Here is an 18330-nt window from a genome sequence, read left to right as displayed (position 1 = left end):
GAAGCCACTCGGGCCGGTTTTAATGTCTAAGGATATAAAAGCCAACTTTGCACTTGGCTCTTTTTTCCTGAGCCGAGAGGGCAGAGAAGCAGGGCTGCAAAAGCCCCTATGGAAAGGCAGCAGCTGGTTCTGGGGGCTGTGCCCAGAAGCTGTCCCACCTTCAGGCAGGAAATGTGTGGGCAGGTATGCTTAATTTCTGAGGGTGATCATATTAAGGAAGGAAAGGATTGGGCCTGGGGTCCGATGATGCTTCTGTGTGGCTGGTCAGCACTGCCAAGCCCAGGAATGTTTTTGAAAACCATATCCAGGCCCAACTCAGCTTCTCCCGTGGGCCCAGCAGTTGAGACCCCCAGTGGAAGCCGCACATTCTTTTCTTCTGGTTTCTACACTGTCCCCGGAAGTGATTTATGAGTGAGAACCAAGCAGACGAAGCCAAAACCACTGCCCAAAATAACACTCTCACTTTGAAGAATATTCTTGTATTTGATCCTTTCAGTATCCAGAGATAGGCATTCTTATCATTATCCCCATCTTACAAGTAAACCCCCCACCCCGAAAAAACCCTGAGGTTAAATCTTGCTCAGGATAAGAGAGCGGTGATGTGGCTAGGAATGGACCTTGACCAACAACTCTGGCTCCAAATCCATTGGCCCTATCACTGCTCATGCTTTATATCAGATGTTTCTTTCTGGGGCTGTGGGAGGTGTGGGTAGGAAGGCGAAGGGGAACAGTGAAATTACAACTTCATTTATCCCAGATCCGTTTCACCAACCATCATCAGATAAAGGAGGAACTTTAAGAGGAAACCGAACTATCTTCGGTACAGATGCTGGGCAGTTCTAAATGAGGGCGGAGAGCATGAATCAGAAGGAAGTTTCTGGGTGCACAGAGTCACGAGGAGAGGGGGGTTTATCTTAACCCCTTTGGGGGAGCAATTCCGTAGTACAAGGCCAAACTGCCTGTATTGTCTTCCCAATCACGTGGATACAAGTAACCCCCCTCAAAGGGGGATCCCCAAGAGAGAAATGGGGAGAAAGGCTATCATACCTGCGACAGCCATCCAGTTAGGTGTTTGGTCCTTCCCATGGGAAAGTGCTCCCCCAGAGGGCTAGGGCAGAGGGGCCTCCTGATGAAAGGTACAATAAAATACAGCACCGTTGGGGTGGCGAGTGATTGTAGGTGAATGTCCCTGAGCACAGATCAATAGGGTTGCCTCAGGAGAGGAGCAGCTAATGTGCCCACCGCCTTGGCAAGCTGCTGGCATCAACCAACCCCACATCCTGGACCTGAGATCTCTTCCGTATGGTATTCTTCACAGGTAGTATTGTTTATAAGTTGGTTTTTCTTGCATCAAAAGGATCTGGCTGTTTCGTGGGGGAAAGGAAGTGGAGGAAGCTTGCTTCCCAGAGAGGGCATCACTGTGAAATTTGATAGTGGGCATTCTTAGGTGATGTTACGGCACATCCTCCAAAACCAGCAGTCCGTACCTCCCCTCACTTGTCAGAGGTTTTGCCTAGCCAAGGAGGGAAGAAAACGGAGTGCTAAGTTCTTGGGTAGGAGAGTATATGGACTAGTATTAACTCTCCTGGTGGGAATGGAAGACCTCAGCTTGGATTCAGACAGACGCAAAGGAGAAGAAACCACCACCATCAATCAACGAACCCAGGATAAGTTTTTTCCCAACCCAATATAATCTTTTTATTATTTATTTGAGAGAGGGGAGAGAGCAAGAGTGAGCACGAGTTGGGGGGGCAGTGGGGAGGGACAGAGGGAGAGGGAGAAGCAGGCTCCCCCCTGAGCAGGGAGCCCAACATGGGGCTCAATCCCAGGACCCTAAGATCATGACCTGAGCAAAGGCAGACACCACTGACTGAGCCACCCAGGTGCCCCCAACCCAACAGGACCTTAATTTAGGTGATGTTCACTTGGTCTTTTCAAAGAACATTCTAGAACATTCTTAGAAAAAGCATGCAAATCATGCATGGCAGTTACCATTTCCATCTCCCCTCACATTTCATCTACAGGGTTCACTTTGTCTAGAGAGTGGGCGATTCCAGGGCTGGTATCTCACGCCCTGGCTTTTGGGCCGGAGAGCTTGGGTGTGTGAGAACCCGCAGGATGGTCATTTCTTTACTCATTGCTTGCAAGGCTGGGATATAATCTCTTGTGATAAGAACTTGATGGTTTTGCCCACTTCCTTCAAGCTCACGTTTGGTGAAGGCACAGGAAGAATCCTTTTACACAGACACTCCCACAGGACAAAGGACACACAGCCACGCCACATTTTTAGCCTTTTATTTAAGTAAAGAAATTCCATTGAATCAAAGATAACAAAATTACAGTTCTTGTTTGTAATGATCTTCGTTTACCACCACACAGAATCAAAATAGAGCCAAAAGTCATATGAGAACAGAAAATGATCAAGGACACCGTTGTTTAGTATAATTTCTTAATAAAGGTAAATATCCTCATATTTAGAAAAAATTGCATTGCTAGTTGCAAATCTTAAATGCCCCATGTGCTGGAGGATCCTGTATTCCCCACCCTAAAATCCGGCGGCACAGAGGCTTTCAGAACACAAACTCAAAAAGACATGGTTTTTAGGGCAGCGTCGGACATTTCAGAAAACTAAACCAAACAAAATCAAACAAAACAAAAAAACAAAAATGAGGAATGTGAGAGTGATGGTTCTCAAAAATCAATCTGGAAGCAGATCTGCCAACAGAAGAACGTGGCTGAGCGAGTCCGACCAGGGAAGGGAGAGATGGAACCGGCCCCCCACGCCGCCCCCCGGCCCTGGTGTGGCTAAGGCAGCTGTAGTGACAGAAGTCAGGAGCTCAGATGTAGTGAAGGTCTCCCTGAGGCAGTGGGAGAGACCCAGGTCGTCCGGGACTGGTGTGGAGAGCTGATAGGACTCTACGCAGACTTGTGCTTTAGGAAAAAGGAAGAGGCCAAAACAAAAGCCAGACAAAAGCCAAGTCCTACCCCTGGGATGGACCAAGTCCCCGGGAACGGTCTGGGAGAGAAGCGGCTAGCGCAGGGACCGAGGGGGTCCGCTATTATACTGGGGACTCCTCAACGTGGGTGGTCGGGAAGAAGCAGGCCTTGGGAGATGAAGGCTCTCTCTGTAGACGCTAGAAATGGACTGTCCCCAGTTTATGGCAACAGATTTCTTGGCTAGTGGGGACCAGAATGGGGAGAAGGTAGGTTCTCGATTTCATTGCTAATCGAGCAGAGTCAAGGTGGAAGATTTGCCCACTGGTTAGAAATGGATTCCAGCGTGTTCGTTAGATACACAGATGCTTTCTCCACATACATGCCAGGAAAAACAGTTCAGGGGGGTGGGGGCAGGCTGACTCTTCCAGAAGGGGCAGCTGTCTACTGTCTGGGAGGCTGAGCATGGCTGGAGAGCCAGACTCTGCGGCCTGCTTCCCAGGGCCACTTGGGGAGGGGGGGGTGCCCGGGCTGCGGCGTCCATCCGGGGGCAGCAGCGGCAGTGAGAGGGGCGAGAGGGAGCATCATTTGTCCTGGATGGCCTTCCAGTTCTCACTGCCAGCAGGGGCCCGCTCCCCTTCCCTTAGCTCTGAGTACAGTTTGGCAAAAGCAATCCTAGCTTTTGAAGAAGGGGGTCCTTCCTTCTGCTTAGATAACAGAGGGAAGAAAAAACCCTTTTCCTCCACTGCTCGGCCTCTAAGGCCACAGACCGGCCACATTTCACGGCTTTTTGAGGCCTCCATGGAATCCAAAGTGGCTCTGGAAACAGAGCGAGGCCCAGAAGGAAGAGAGGCGTTGGGGGACGAGACATTCGGCCGGTTCTGAATCGCGCATACTGTTGGGGGCTGGGGGTGCCTGGCATAGCGGAGATGCACACAGGCCACATGGAGAGAGTCTCTGGCTTTCCTGTGGCTTTGCTCCCAGGTGTCACAGCACGAGAATTTGGATTCTGGTGCCACAGTATCGCTGGAACCCCAGGGGATGCTCTAGGGGCAAGGTGAGACTTTCTGGGCACCGAGAATGCCAGGTGATGCTGTTCAGGCTGCTGTGGCGAGAAGCGCCTGGAGGGCAAAACCCTGAGTTCTTTGGACGTGACGTTGCAGGGAATCTTTACTTGGGCTCTAAGGATCGATGGCACAGGCAAAGAAAAGCCCCTCACATCTCAGACATCTGCTTGCGGGGGCAAACACAAACAAGAACATGCGCATTGTTTCTCAGCCGGCAGAGGGGATTCTCAAGTCACACGGTCACAAAGGGAGCTCTCATTCAGACGCCAGGCGTCCAGGCTCAGCTATCCAGAAGGCTTGGCTTTAATGAAGACTGTGGCTTCAGAATGAAAGCCTGAGCGGGCAGGCTTTCTGCCCTGGGAAACAGGACTGTGGATCTCAATGCTCTGCCCGAGTCCCACAGAAGGTGGGGGACATTCGCCTTGTTCCGATGGTCAGCACCTGTCCCAGTCACAAGACCACCCTCGGGACAGCAAGGATATTGAGAGGACAACGGAGATTCTAAAGAGAAGCCAGTCAAAGACACAGGGTTTCGGGTCATATCAAGGGTGTTCACCGGTAAAGGCTTGATGCAGGAGCTCCCTCTCTCTAAGGCCCCCCAAGATGAGGCTGGGGCCTTGATGTAGCCGTGGTCACTTGCTAGGGCTGCAGAAGGCAGGTGGGAATGCTTAGGCAAACGATGTGTAAGTAGATGGTCTTCCGGATGGTCTAAGGTGAGGGCATTGGGGCTCAGAGAGGTGAAGGGATTGCCCTCAGTCCAAGTGAATCAGAGCCAGCTGGGATGAGAACCCAGGTGTCTTGGACCCTGACTCCCTAACACCGGGTCAAAGACAGGAAACGCTCCTCTTTCTGGCATATTTCCCCTCCCACGGCATGTCACAAGGTCCCCTGCAATTGGATAATGTTGCAGAGAGGTTAAAAGAATCTAGTGGCGACGGACAGCCTCCTGCTTTCTTTTGCTCTGGAATCGCCACAGGGAAGAGAAGAGTTTTTCCTGAAGTCTGGTAAACTTCCTCCTAACAAAACCTATCAAGGAGATGTGACAGCATTTTCTAGATCATCTTAATCTGGCCAGGACCTGTCACTCATTCGCGGTCTTCAAATTGTCTGAGAGAGGCAGGGAGCGCCGCTGGAAGAAATGTGGGTGCTTTTCCTCCTTGGTGTTTAATGGGTTACCCCTGCGATAGGATTCGATAGGGTTGTCTAGGTCTACGGCCACTTCTATCTTTATTCCGATTTTTAAAATATTCAAACGCTCTTTGAAAATTCGGCCTTGTGTTAGGCCAAAGAGGACCTTCAGAGCAAGAAGAGCGCTCCCATTATCAGAAATGAATGACTTCAGGAAGAAAAGCCAAGAAAGCTGGAGGAAGGAAAAAGCTGACCTACATATAAAATGCTGCTCCCTTGTTTATGAGGCAAGTCTGCAACTCTTGTCAATTCAATGCCTCTGTGCTCTCATTCAGGGACAAACAAGAATTTTCCTGTAAGACCGCCACGGTCACATTCTCATTTCCATGCCTGAGAGCCCAAAGCCGGAACAAAGGACTTCAGTTGATTTCATGTGAGCCAAAATGGAATGTGAGTGCCATTCAGAGTCACACACTAGAAAGATTTCAGCTGGGAAGTGGCCCCCACAGTCCTGTGGGGTAAATTCCGGTCGTGGGGTGACAAAGGCCAGGCCCCAGGCCCGGCCTCTCCTCCTCCTCCTCCTCCTCCACCACCACCACCACCACCACCACCACCACCACCACCACCGGGCTCCAGGGACTTCTGGTCCCCCACCAGTCCCCCGGGGTGCGACAACAGGACTGTCTTTTCTCTTCCTGAATGGAGCTGGTACCTGGCCACAGCTCTGTTGAGAACAGGTTGAGAGATGTGACCTAAGGCAACGGCAAAGGCCCCTCTTGCTTCCTGGGACGGTGCTCCGGCCCCATTCATTTATTGCTTCATTTCCCTACTTTCACAAAGGGTCTGTGGCAACAGGACCGTGGAGTGACTCTTCTAGATTACAGCTGTGCTGTTGGGTGGAGGGAATAGCAAGGGAGGGGAGGGGACCAGCTTCCAAATTGAGGGGGTAGATGATAAAGTGCCCATTTGTGCTAAAAGAACATGGAAAGAAAATGCACTAGGAAAATAACAGTTGAGGGCAGGGGAAAGTCACAATGATGAACTTGGTGTGTGTGAGAAATTACAACAAAGCAATGATGGGGGCCACAAAGTCTCAACCTTTTGAGACGGTGGCTGTTCTCGATGGTATTGATTAGGATGATCTGGCGATTGTCAGAAAACAACTTCAGGATACCGACCGTCATAGTCACGTGGACCGGCACCCAACCACATCCACCTGCGGCCGCGATGGGCGCCCCCCAGGCCCTCAGGTGGTTCCCTTTTACCCCTGAAACATCCACACAGACCCACTAGTTATAATCCTATCTGTCCTGGAGCAAAGGAGATGAAGCAAGGATATTTAAAAAAAAAAAAAAAAAAAAGTGTATCCAGGCAATTTCACTCATAGTTCCGTTTAGTTCCAGATAGCAACTGCTGATTTTTCAAAGTGCAGGGTTTTTAGATATTCAAGTCCTGCAGGACTGGAGGAAAGGAGTACTTGAAACCTCAAATAACATTTTTGTTTGAAAAGACACACTTTGGAAAGATCTATCCAACAGACTATAAATATAGGCTATTAAATTAAAAATCTGGTTTCAAAATAACACCCTTTATGGCTGGAAAGATCTTTCTCCAAATTCAGACCCAGCTTTCGAATTATTTGGTTATCAAAAGCCAGAGCTAGAAAGACTTGGGTTAAAAAAGTAAAATTACCATTGAATGTTTAAAAAAACAACAACAACAAAAGAAAACCCCAAACACCTCTTTCTATGAAAATGAGAGACATGGAAAAAAAAAAAAAGGCAAATGATGACATCCACAGGTGTAGACAGGAGAGTTACTCCCAGGCTTCCCTGGAGGGATGGTCTCTCAAACCTCAGTGAGCTGAGTTTGTCATGGATCTTTCGAACTGGCTGTGGTCTCGGCCATCCACCTGGTCCAAGTCCCCCGTTTGGTGAAGAAACGAAAGTTCAGAGGGACCTGTCCAGGGTCATACAGCCAGGGAAAAGCAGAGTCCGGCGTTACCCAAACTCTTCCCTCCCCACTGGGCCCTCTCCAGAGACATCACACTGCGGCCACTCGAGGCAGCTAGACGTGACAGGGGCTGCTGCCTAGGAGGCCCCTGGGAGCTAAGAGACCTGTCTACCTATACGTTTCCATAAAATGAGTTACCCAGATGTTTCTCACGGAAAGACCCTGCAGCAAAACAGTGTTTCCCAAATTTGCCCGGTGATGAGGATCACCAGGGACACTTGTAAAAAATTAAAATCTCCAGACCCCTTCCCAGACCCATTGAATCGGCCTCTCCCAGGGGAGGGACCTGGGAGGCTGAATTTTTAACAAGTGCCCCAGGTAACTCTCATCGTTGGCAAAAGTGCGAGGAGACGGTCTTAGAAGATTGTAAGGGAGGAACCTGGCTTGTGACGCTAGAGAACTTTCTCAGCCGTGTGAGGAGGAGCCACACGGCCGTGGCAGGCGGCCCAGGTGCTGACGCTCCAAGCGGACCGGCCTCTTCAGCATCGGCCTCGTTGGGCGAGGGCTCACCAGGGTCTATGTAAGGACACACACGACCACCACAAAATAGCATACATCCTTCACTGCTCTTGGGGACAAGCCTTTTTGATTGGCAAAGCAAAACTGCTGTTCAGACACATTTTTAATAGGGAAACTAGATGTAATTGGCTTAAAAGCAATCAAATGCTGAAAGTGGACAGGAGGGTGAGAACCCTGTCGCTTGTCACCACGGATAACAACGCAATGGAGAAAACCAGTAACTAAGCATAAAAATAGCCTGGAGCCCCCAGGGACGGCAGCCTACTTGGCCACAGGTGTGCCTGGGGGGGGGGTCCGTCCCCGCTGATGGCGTGAGGTCAGATCCAGGTCACCGCGGGGAGATGGGGGACCCGAATCTGCCGGTGAGGGACGCGGGTTCCAGGGGAGGCGGCTGGACCGCGCCGGAGTCCGGGAGGCCTCACTCCAGCTCGGCCTCCATCTGCTCCGTGTCCGAGCACTGGGACTTGTTACGCTCCCACTGGCAAATGGCGTTGGCGTACTCTACCACCAGCTTATCCATCCACGTCAGGGGCTCGGGGAACAGCACGGAGCCCTCAAAGAAGCCCAGGTGGCCGCCGTGCAGAGGCAGCACAAACATGACGTTCTCCCGTTTCTCTGCGGGCGGGGAGGGAGGAAGGCAGCGGAGTGAGTCGGTGACTGGTTACCTCCAAGGCCGGAGGGGCCAGAGCGAGCAGGCCGGGGTGGCCCAGGCTTATCTGAAGGTCAGCAGGAGGGCATCTGACTCCCACTCACGCGGCCTCGTTCACAGATCGGGCACGGGGCGGGAGGGATTAGGTGGGCTGGGCAAGGCAGTGGGATCTAGCAGGTGTTGGAGTGGCCGCTTAGCTTGGGCGAGGAATGGGCACCAGCTTAAGAAATACTTTGAAATCTAAGTGGTTCTCAAACTTGGACGTAGATTAGAGAGAGAATGAGCGAGCGCGAGCGAGTCCATGCACTGGCGTCGCTAAAGCTGACCGGCTGATTTCAATGACATAGTCAGACGTTTCTCAGATTTCACTGAGGCCGGAGGAGGAGCTGAGATTTTGCACGTCTAAGAAGCTCCCAGATGATGCCCATGCTAGGTGCTACGGGGGGGGGGGGGGGGGCAGGCTTTGAGCAGGGATTCCTCGAATTTATGCCATTATTTACTAGAGAACAAGGTTAAGTCAGTGGAGTCCACGCTTTTTCCTTACAGACACTTATAGTTTAAGACTAAACCAGCACTTAAAGCTGCAGGTTGTGTTAAAGATGCTTGAGACATATGGAATGGTCCTGCTGAGCGCCGCTACGCTGGGGCCTGACTTCAGGAGTCCGTGTGTGGCTCAGTCCCCCAGGTGCTGGGAAAGACCGCTGGGGCGGGGGGGAGGTGAGGCCAAGTGGGCAGCTGCTTGTGGCTGGGGAGCACAGGACACATCTGTCTTTCCAGGGGACGGACTGACAGGGGCCCGAGCCTCCTGGCCTGCATGGTTCTGGCTCTGCAGGGCCCTTTTCTTGTCTGATCCCCCTTATTCTTCCTTTTCAGTTATTTCATAAATTCTCTGTGACAGCATGAGAGCTACAGTGTCGCTTTGGACATCAGAAGGAAACTGAGCGGCTGGCTTTCGAGCAGGGAGCCTACGGCTTGCTAGCGGGTTCACCTACATGACACGCAACAACCACTCCGAGCAGGTGCCTGTGCCCTGCCCACCGTATTTTGTACTCCTCTAGCTTGGGGCTGGGGAGAATGAGTGCCCCACGCTCTGGTGAATACGGGATATTTACAAGAGAAACAGGACCGCAGAGTGCTACAAAGGATGGGATCTGCATCTCAGCGCAAGGTGCCCTTGGAATTCCCAAGCGTTTCCCTCGGCTGCCCACCCTCCCTTCCTCCCCCACCCACCCCACCCGGGCTCGAAGCACAACATTTCCGAGAGCAGTGTTCTTTGCTTTCTCAGTTGCTTATATTTTTATCCTCAAACCAGATGGAGAGGCTGTCTGTCTCAAGAGGTAACAGAACTGGCTTTTCTGTTTTGCTTTTCGTGTCGGATTTTAAGTCAAAATATCTCTTTAAGTCCAACTTTCAGACTTAATGGAAGCCTAACCCTGACACGATAATTTCAGAGAACACCAGGGAGCCCCCGCAAAGCCCTCTTGGGTGTGAATATAGGTGGCGGTCGTCTCTGCAACCAGGACAGGACACGAGAAGGCTCTGCCCAGGCCCCCTCACAGCCCCAGGACTATCAGGCCCGGCTGAATGAGAACTCTACTACGGATGCCCTTCCCCGTAGAGGCTGGTCTTCAGGGTGTGACAGCAGGGTAGAGGTGACAGAATTTACCAGGGCAATGTGCTGAGTGGCCGAGGGAGCACTTACCGGAGAGCGATTTGGGGATGGTTAGGAGGCTTTCGTGCACCAAGGGGTCATCAGCTGCGTTAACCAGCATGAGAGGCACATAGATCTGCAACAAGAAAATAAGGCAGAAATAAACGATTGATCCCGTTTCAGACGCCATTGAGTCCAGGCTCAAATGCACTACCGCCCATGTCTTTGAAGCAAAGGGAAGAGGGCCACTGCTCAGCAAACTCTGAGCTGAGATGGGGACTGAGGGTGCCCCGTCTTCCCGGGCAGCAGCATGAATCCTAACCATGTGATCTGGCAGCCTGGCAGAAGAAAAGCCCCCGGTGTTCTGGGTCACCCACGTGCTCTGAGGGAGTGAGGGCAGGGCTCAGTGGGGCTCCCTGGCAAAGTATTTCTGATGATCTTCATGGTATCTCGTTAGCCTACCTTTCAGCAAAATGACCTTATGAAGAGTTATGTGCCCATTCATTCTGTTTACAGTGTGGGGGAGGAAAGATGGGAGTGTGCTCCTCTCCAGACAAGGGAGATTTTCTAGAAGAATCTGAAGGGGAGAACCAGGAGGAGGCTGGTGGATACTGGGAAGCATTCAACATCCATTTTAGTAAGACAGGCTTTTTCCTTTGAGTGCAGATGGACTGATGGGGGGGCGCTCGGACACTACTGAACAGCCAGGCTCTGGGGGTACAGCAGCTGGTTGTGCTCAGCAGGAGGTCTCTAACAGCGGCTCTGGGCAGCTCAATGGCTCTGCAGTGGCTTAAAGGAAGGCACCCAAAGCCTGGGGGATGATGCTAACTGATGGGGAGTGGGCATGTGGTGGCCAATATGACAGATGGCAGAGCTGTAATTCACAGTCACCTGTTTCCGCTGGGTGAGCGGTAGGCCAAACCAGCAGGTGGACTCTGATGGGGCCAAATGGGAATCCTGTGTTTGAGTAAAAGGAGCAACTGTCCAGAGACAGAATGATGAGAGACTGGTCTGGTGGTGGTGCAGGTGGAAAACATGGCGAGTTCGAGGCTGGCCATGGATGTCACTGAATCCACCCCACGTTTATTGCAGCTGCTGAAAACTGCATTCGTCTAAGCCAGGCGACCTTGTCAACACACCTGCTCCTCCTCATTGGGATACAGAAAAACATCTGTTTTCCCCTGCACTCATCAGATCATGGCAGGAACCTTGAGTTTAGTTCTAGCCGTCACACTAAAGAAAGGCACAGGGGCCAAAGCAAGGGTCCGAGCTAGCAGGACATCTACACAGATCTATGAGGAGCCATGGCAGGAAGTGGGCAAGATCTCACTGTTAAAGGAAGACTGAGGGACCAATGGGTGTTGCAGTAAGGTCCAGGGCTTTTCCGCAGAGGCAGGAGCAGACTGGTCCCACGCTGCACCAAGGGGCAGCTCTGGGATTAATACACGGGGGTCCCCGAGGGGCAGAGTTTGGGTCAGAAGCCAAACCCAAGCCAACAGCCTCAGGTGTCCAAGCCCGGTTCTGGCTGAGCTCCCACCAAGGATGCTGGGGAGGGTGCTCACTGCGCGTGCGCGAAGCTGGAGGCGGGGCCACCGATTCGGGGAGGCTGCTCGCTCCGGTCCCGCCCCGACTCACCCGGTGCAGGTACCGCATGCAGCTCTCCTCCTCGTAATATTCCTTCAGGGAGTTATAGCCGTGGAACTTCCTGCGACACACACACGCAAAGGAAGACAAAGGAATCCTTGTCACAAGACCGGACGCTGAGCTGACTCTGCCCCCTACAGGCTCTGTGACCTCAGGCAAACTCTAACCTTCTCCCTCTGTACAGTGGAGCTAGAGACCGTGCCTTCCTTAATGGCCTTGAGACTGATGACATTGAAGTGCTGTCAGAGCAGAGCCTGGCCCAGCCATCGCTCGGGAAGGGCTGGCCACAGTATTTATTTTTTATTTTTAAGATTTTTTTTTTTTTTTTTTTTTATTGCCAGAGAGAGAGCACAGGGTAGAGAGAAAGCAAGAGTACAAGCAGGGGGAGCAGCAGGCAGAGGAAGAAACAGGCTCATTGCTGAGCAAAGAGCCTGATGTCGGACTTGATCCCAGGACCCTGGGACCGTGACCCGAGCCAAAGACAGACACTCAACTGACTGAGCTACCCAGGTGTCCCCTGGCCACAGTATTTATTAGCAGGTGTTATACCCTTCGAGTCGGGATAAAACCAGATGTCACTGCAGACACTAGGAAACTGACATGCAGAGGCATTTACAAGAACTTTCTCTTCAACAGAATTTTTCCCTGCAGAGGAACCCTGACCACCGGGAACTGGAAAGGAACATGTCTCAGGTAATGGGTGCGAGACAGAGATCCAAAGTTAGCAATTCTGCTCACCCGTGGAGCTGCAGTCAGAGACGTTTAACGGAACTTTCCCTGTTCCTGCACGGAAGTCCAGCTGCTCGGCTCTGCCCTGTGCTCTGACACCAGCAGCCCGACTCAACCCCAGGCCAGAGGATCTCTGGAAACCTCCTCCTGACACATATTAGAGCCTCTGGTTTCTGACTGGCGGTTGTGTTCTATTCTGACTTGGGTGTTCACGAGACTGTGCCTCCCCTGAAGCTTCGGCTATCTTCCACTGCCGGGCTGTGCAGGCATCTCCACCTGGGAAGGCCCCAGGGGGCACAGGCCACACTGTGAGGGCCCACTTGAGGGGGAGAGGCCGAGAGCAGTGGTCATCTCTGGGGCACCTGTCCTCGTGCAACCTTTGTGGTCTCAGCGGGCCAGGGAAGCACTCCAGTCCTCCAGTCCTCCTGGTGACGGGATAATGAGGAGGCTGCCCAGCTGGTCATGTTCATGGAAACTGCGACAATCCAGCACAATTCAAAAGGGAGAGCTTAAGGGAGAGTTGAAGAACCTTCGCTTTGGGGCTCACACCAATTCAGAAGATGAATGGGGAATTTCAGTGTTTGGTTTCTTTCTCATTAGATGCCACAATAAAATGACACACGATCCAGGGAGGGTGGGCAGAATCCATTCTCACCTTCTCAGCGTACCAGTGATTTTCTGGTTTCTGTCTCCTTTGTGTAAATGTTAACAGGCATATATCTGGTGTAAGAAAGCTACTAAAATGCCATAAGGAAGATAAGTCCCCTCAGGTCAGTATCCACTTATCTACTGATGAACCCTAGCCTGCTTTAGACCATGCCTGAAGGTATCAAATGGTCATTGGATGATTTTTTTTTTCTTTAAGATTTTATTTATTTATTTGAAAGAGAAAAGAGAGCACACAAGTAGGCAGAGCAGCAGGCGGGGGTGGGGGGTAGGGGGAGCAGGTGAACCGCATGCGGGGCTCGATCCCAGGGCCCTGGGATCATGACCTGAGACGAAGGTAGACACTTAACTGAATGAGTCACCCAGGCACCCCAGGGATGAGGTTTTTAAAGAGAACAGTGAGGTCAGAGATCAACAATTGCTTTTTCCAGCTAAGGCTAAGCTCAGTAAGCTCAATCAGAAAGTATGTGTGCCAGGAAAGAGGACATTGTTGGGTTCTCAGCCTCGGGTGCCTGCAGGGGGCAGGTAGGTGAAGGGTGAAGGAACAAAGTGGGTGGGGTTCACATAGGACACCGGGAGGAGAGGTTTCTTGCTCACAAAGAAAAAGGCTCTGTTTTCCTGCAAAGACAGCTCTCTTGGTCTATTTTTTGTTTTTTTACTTTTGATAGAGACATGGATGGTTACAAGAAATATTTCCTTTTCCTGTCAATGCAAATTATGTGGCAATTGATCCCTGCCCTAGGGTCAGGGCACGGCAGGTAGGGTAAGGACCACGGACAGCAGGGTGTACGCACCCCAGCTCCCCAGTTCCAGCTCAGTTATGCCACACAGGAGTGCAGAATGAGCGGGGACATCTTCTCCTTGTTTTCTAAGAGCAACTAGAAATCTGGATTTTTCTGTGTGATCTTCAGTTTTTAAACACGAGACATTCTTTTATTCAAAGAATGAAAAAAGCCCTGGGGCACCTGGGTGGCACCCTCGGTTAAGCGACGGATTCTTGGTTTTGGCTAAGGTCAGGATCTCATGGTTCATGGGATCAAGCCCCACCTTGGGCTCCACGCTTAGCAAGGAGTCTGCTTGAGTTTCTCTCCCCATCTCCCTTTGCTTCTCCCCCTTGTGCTCTCTGTCTCTCTCTCAATAAATAAATCTTTAAGAACAAACAAACAAACAAAAAAACCCCTTTACACTAAAGTGGGCGAAGAAAGCCCTCGTGCTGGGCCGGCTGGCCTGCAGCCTCCTGCCGGGCACCGTGTCCCTGAGCACGCACACACCTCATCACGTTGTCATCAATCTGCATCAGGGACGTGGCTGTGTAGAGGCGGCTCAAGTCTGTGTCCTCCAGGCTCTGGGGTTTCTTAACATGGTCTCCAAAAAGAGCTTGCCTAGAATGACACACAGCAGCAGACGGTGAGCCAAATCATCATGGTGAGCAGACGGTGAGCCAAATCATCATGGTGGACACTTGAAACATCAGATAATTGTCAATTACACCTCAGTAAAGCTGAAAAAATATTTAAAGAATGGGTGAGGAGCACCGAGGGCAGAACCTGCTTCCTGGCCCCGAGGCAAGCCAGGAGCGTCTTTGAGAAGGCACATGGGGGCAAGTTAGGACGAGATCCCTTCAGCCTTCCCCACGTCCCAGAGGATGAGATTGCAATGTTGACTTTTGAATAACTGCAGAAAGATGGCGGCCAAGATCTTATTTTCCTTCTCAGGGGCAGCTAGACAGAGACCAGGTTAGAGTCTAGGTGAATACAGTTGACCCTTGCACAATGTGGGGGTGGGGCACCAACTTATGGCAGTCAAAAACCCATATAGAGCTTCTGACTCCCCCAAAACCCAACTATTAATATCTTACTGTTGACCCAAAGCCTTGCCCATAACATAGTCAGTTAACACATATTTTTTATGTTAGCTGTATTACATGCTGTATTCCTACAATAAAGTAAGCTAGAGAAAAGAAAACGTTACTGAGGAAAAAAAAAATACATTTACGGCACTGGCCTGAGAAAAATCCACATCTAGGTAGAAACACACAGTTCAAACCCGAATTGTTCAAGGGTCGACTGTATTACAAATCCTTTGCAGCAGGGGAGGTCTTAGGATGGGCTCTGCGGTGAGTAGGAAGTGGTCAGCCAAACTGTGGGGGGGGCCTTCTACGGTTGTGGGGCTCTGTCTTTACACCGGTGCTGACACTGCCCGTTTTTCTTTAGGAATGGTTTCTGTCACTCAACAAGGAAGACAGCGGTGAACCCATCCAGCGTTGGAGCAAGTCAACGGCTCTCCAACACGTCTGCTAAAAAGCTTACATATACTCAGAATCGTCGTCATTTCTCTTAAGAAAAAGATTCATCTTGAGAGGATGATAATAAGGGCAGAGATCGCAAAATGTGCACAAGTAGACTTTTAGTCCTGCAAGATCTCCGGCACGCAGCTGACAGAGGGCTGAGCTTGCGGTCTGGCTCTACCAGGTGAGAAAGGTCATCATGGAAACTAAACGTTCTGGTATCTACTCACAGCCTTGCTCACAAAGGAACACACTCCCTTAGCATTTTTCCCCGCAAAGATTATTAGGAAGATCATATACCCACAGTTGAGAATTCACAGTTTAAAGTGGCCCTAAAATTTCTAGATGTTGGGCTTTCTGTAGTAAATTTAAAAAAATGTAAACGCACCTAGAGCACATTCAGAGGACTGTCTCATTTTGTTAATAATTACATGATGAACCTTCTGGACTTATTAATTACAGGGCAAGACTGGGCCCTGTAGCAAAACAAACGTTCTCTGGAAGGAGCTGCTTCCCATTCCAGAGGTGTGGACAGGCTGAAAAAGGGCCCACACTTGGTGTCAGAGCTTGGCTTTGTCCCTTCTAAAACCCTGGCAAACCCACAGCCCCTCCTGAACCTCCGCTGAGCCACACCTGCCTCAGGGCCCGAACACCACAAGCTGAGTTAGGACAGCTTATATCCAGTCAGCCCAGGGGACAGAAGTCTCCTTCTGTCCTCCACCCACCCACCCAGTCACAAGGGCCCAGCAGCTTGGCAGCTGGAGGGGCCTGCAAGCGCCAGCCTCGCCCAGACTCCCCGTGAGCCCCGCTCACAGGAAGCCCAGTCTGGGGTGCTTGGCTGGGAGAGGCAGTACCCTATTTTCTTTTAACCATTGAAATAAAGAGAATAAGCAGCTGATCATTCAGTTGGATTGCCTTTCCCAGGATGACATCAACCCCCCACCTGAAATTGTATTGACCCCATGATGTGCCAGGCTCTGGGGGAAATCAGAACCAGCCCAAGCCCTCCAGTGCTCTACACTGCAGGTCAGGACGCAGGATTCACACCAAGGAAGCGGTCTCATGGAGGAGACCTGAGATGGACCTAGAGTTTTGGCGGACATGATGGGAAGGGTGTTCTGGGCAAGGCCCCAGTGGTGTGGGAGAGGCCAGAGGGCACAGGGGCTTCCATGTGGCCCAGTCCAGCAGCGGGAATGCAGGTTTGGGGGAAGAGGGAGGGATTCTATCCATAATAACAGTCATAACAATAAAACCATGGCTAATATTTACTGACTTCTACTGCACGCCAGGCACGCTCTAAGCAGTGGCCGGGGGCTGCTCCACCAAAGGATTCTGAGCGGGACTGAGGCAAGATGAACACGGGGAACATGGTGAACGGGGCATTGTGGACACCAGGCGGTGCCCAGTGGTAGACCGCTGTCACACGGCTGCTGGTCAGAACCCCTTGAGCCCACAGAGGGTGAAGACGCTCGATCCTTCAGCACATGAGCAGTCCAAGGAGAAGGGTTCCTCGGCCATGCCAAGCCACCCTCAGGATTGCTCCAGTTTGGGCAAGAGCGATGGAGAAGGGTTTCTCGTCTTGGCTATATGGGGAATCTCGAAGGCAGGACATGGTTTGGTGGATCTGGCAGCTTGGGACGAGTTTGTTCCTAAGCAAGTCACAAGCAACCAGCAGAGAAGCTGCAGTGCCCCTGCCTTCATTGCGTTTTTCTGGAGGGACCAGAGTTCTGGCTTTCAGCGACTGGAAAAGAGGCTCAGAGAGGCACGGTCTCCCGGCGGAGCGCGGAAGGCGAGGTACCTGTGCGAGAGGATGATCTTCTTCATGTTGTCGGCCATGAGGAAGTTGTAGAAGCGTCGGCACTGGTCCCACTGCATGAAGGTCTCCTGGGCCCTGAAAGAACGGCAGCCAGAGTGAGGGACGGCGCCTGTAGGGATGCACCGGTGTCCCCGCCCCAGAGAAGGGTCTCGCAGCACTTCTACCCCAGAGAAGGTGGCGGTGCTGACTCCTGATCCCGGGACATGGGTCTTTGCCCATGGGCTCAAACTCTCCGTAGAGAGACCGATGGAGACACTGAAATAGCCAGGCTGAACGTGAGTCCCCCCATGAGAAAGCCGTCTGGGGGCGCTGGCTTTGTGGAGGGACGGTCCTGGCACCCTCGTCCAGCCTGGTGGCCTTCTCTTCGTCACGGAACCTGCCAGGACTGACATCTGAACACCTCTATTCAGCAGGGAGGTTTTCCCTAGCTTAATGACTGGTGTGTGTAAGGGGAGGGTGGTTGTGGAGAGGCACTGTGCAGGGAAAAACCTAAAAACGTCTTCCGTTGCTGTTTGAGAAGCAAAGGGAAATCATACCATTTGAGGTCCTTTTTTTTTTTTTTTTTTTTTTTTTAAGGATTTTTTATGTACTTATTTGAAAGGGAGTGAGTGAGAGAGATCACATGAGCAGGGGGAAGGGGAGAAGCAGACTCCGCTGCAGAGCAGGGAGCCCGATTCGGGACTTGATCCCAGGATGCTGGGATCATGACCTGAGCCAAAGGCAGACGCTGAACTGACTGGGCCACCCAGGCGCCCCACTTGAGCTCTTCTGATTAGCTGTAGAACATTCAAAGGGCAAGTAAATGGAAGGAGAAGTAGACGGTGATCCCCTCCTTCTGGGCATGGCTGCTGGGGCCGGTTCTGACGTCTTTCTGCCGCTAGAGCCAGTGTGTGCAGTCAGCACGACTCAGCCTGCCTGACGTGGGGGTCACTGCCTGATCCCCCCAGCAGCAGCACTGGGCAGGTATTATCATCCCTACTCTAGATTAGGAGACCAGCATGGATTCAGAGAGATCAAGGGACTGGCTCCGGGTCACACTAAGGCAGTAAGGGGCAACCTTCTCTAAGCGCCGGCACACCAGATTTCCTTGGCCACATGACAGGTGAGCAAACGGGCGATGTGCTAACTCTCGCCGCCGGGCTCGGCCCTTCCCGCTCAGCACTCTCTTCTCTGCCTGTGAACCCAAATACAGCTGCCACAGAGTCCATGCTAACCCCCGCCTTGCAG

At 51.7% G+C, this 18330-nt stretch overlaps 1 protein-coding gene across 3 annotated transcripts in view; it reads right to left on the bottom strand.

The window, feature by feature from the left end:
• Positions 1 to 7746: 7746 nt before the first annotated feature.
• LOC111152655 (abhydrolase domain containing 2) overlaps positions 7747 to 18330 on the bottom strand; it is a 94438-nt gene continuing 83854 nt past the window's right edge. For 2 of the 3 annotated variants that reach the window (XM_022511199.1, XM_022511200.1), the window contains exons 7-11: positions 17086 to 17178; positions 14272 to 14382; positions 11597 to 11666; positions 10013 to 10097; positions 7747 to 8276 (exon numbers count right to left, since the gene is read on the bottom strand). In XM_022511199.1, the coding sequence (XP_022366907.1) occupies positions 8080 to 8276; positions 10013 to 10097; positions 11597 to 11666; positions 14272 to 14382; positions 17086 to 17178 (556 nt within the window). In that variant the 3' untranslated portion in view covers positions 7747 to 8079. Of the gene's footprint in view, positions 8277 to 10008; positions 10098 to 11596; positions 11667 to 14271; positions 14383 to 17085; positions 17179 to 18330 lie in introns of all 3 variants that reach the window. The other variant, XM_022511201.1, reaches the window with a different exon arrangement.

Source organism: Enhydra lutris, unplaced genomic scaffold (genome assembly GCF_002288905.1).
Source record: "Enhydra lutris kenyoni isolate GAN:26980312 unplaced genomic scaffold, ASM228890v2 scaffoldscaffold29, whole genome shotgun sequence".
Classification (NCBI taxonomy): Eukaryota; Metazoa; Chordata; class Mammalia; order Carnivora; family Mustelidae; genus Enhydra; species Enhydra lutris.
Note: the sequence above shows the minus strand (reverse complement) of the source record. Positions and strands in the feature narration are given on the sequence as shown.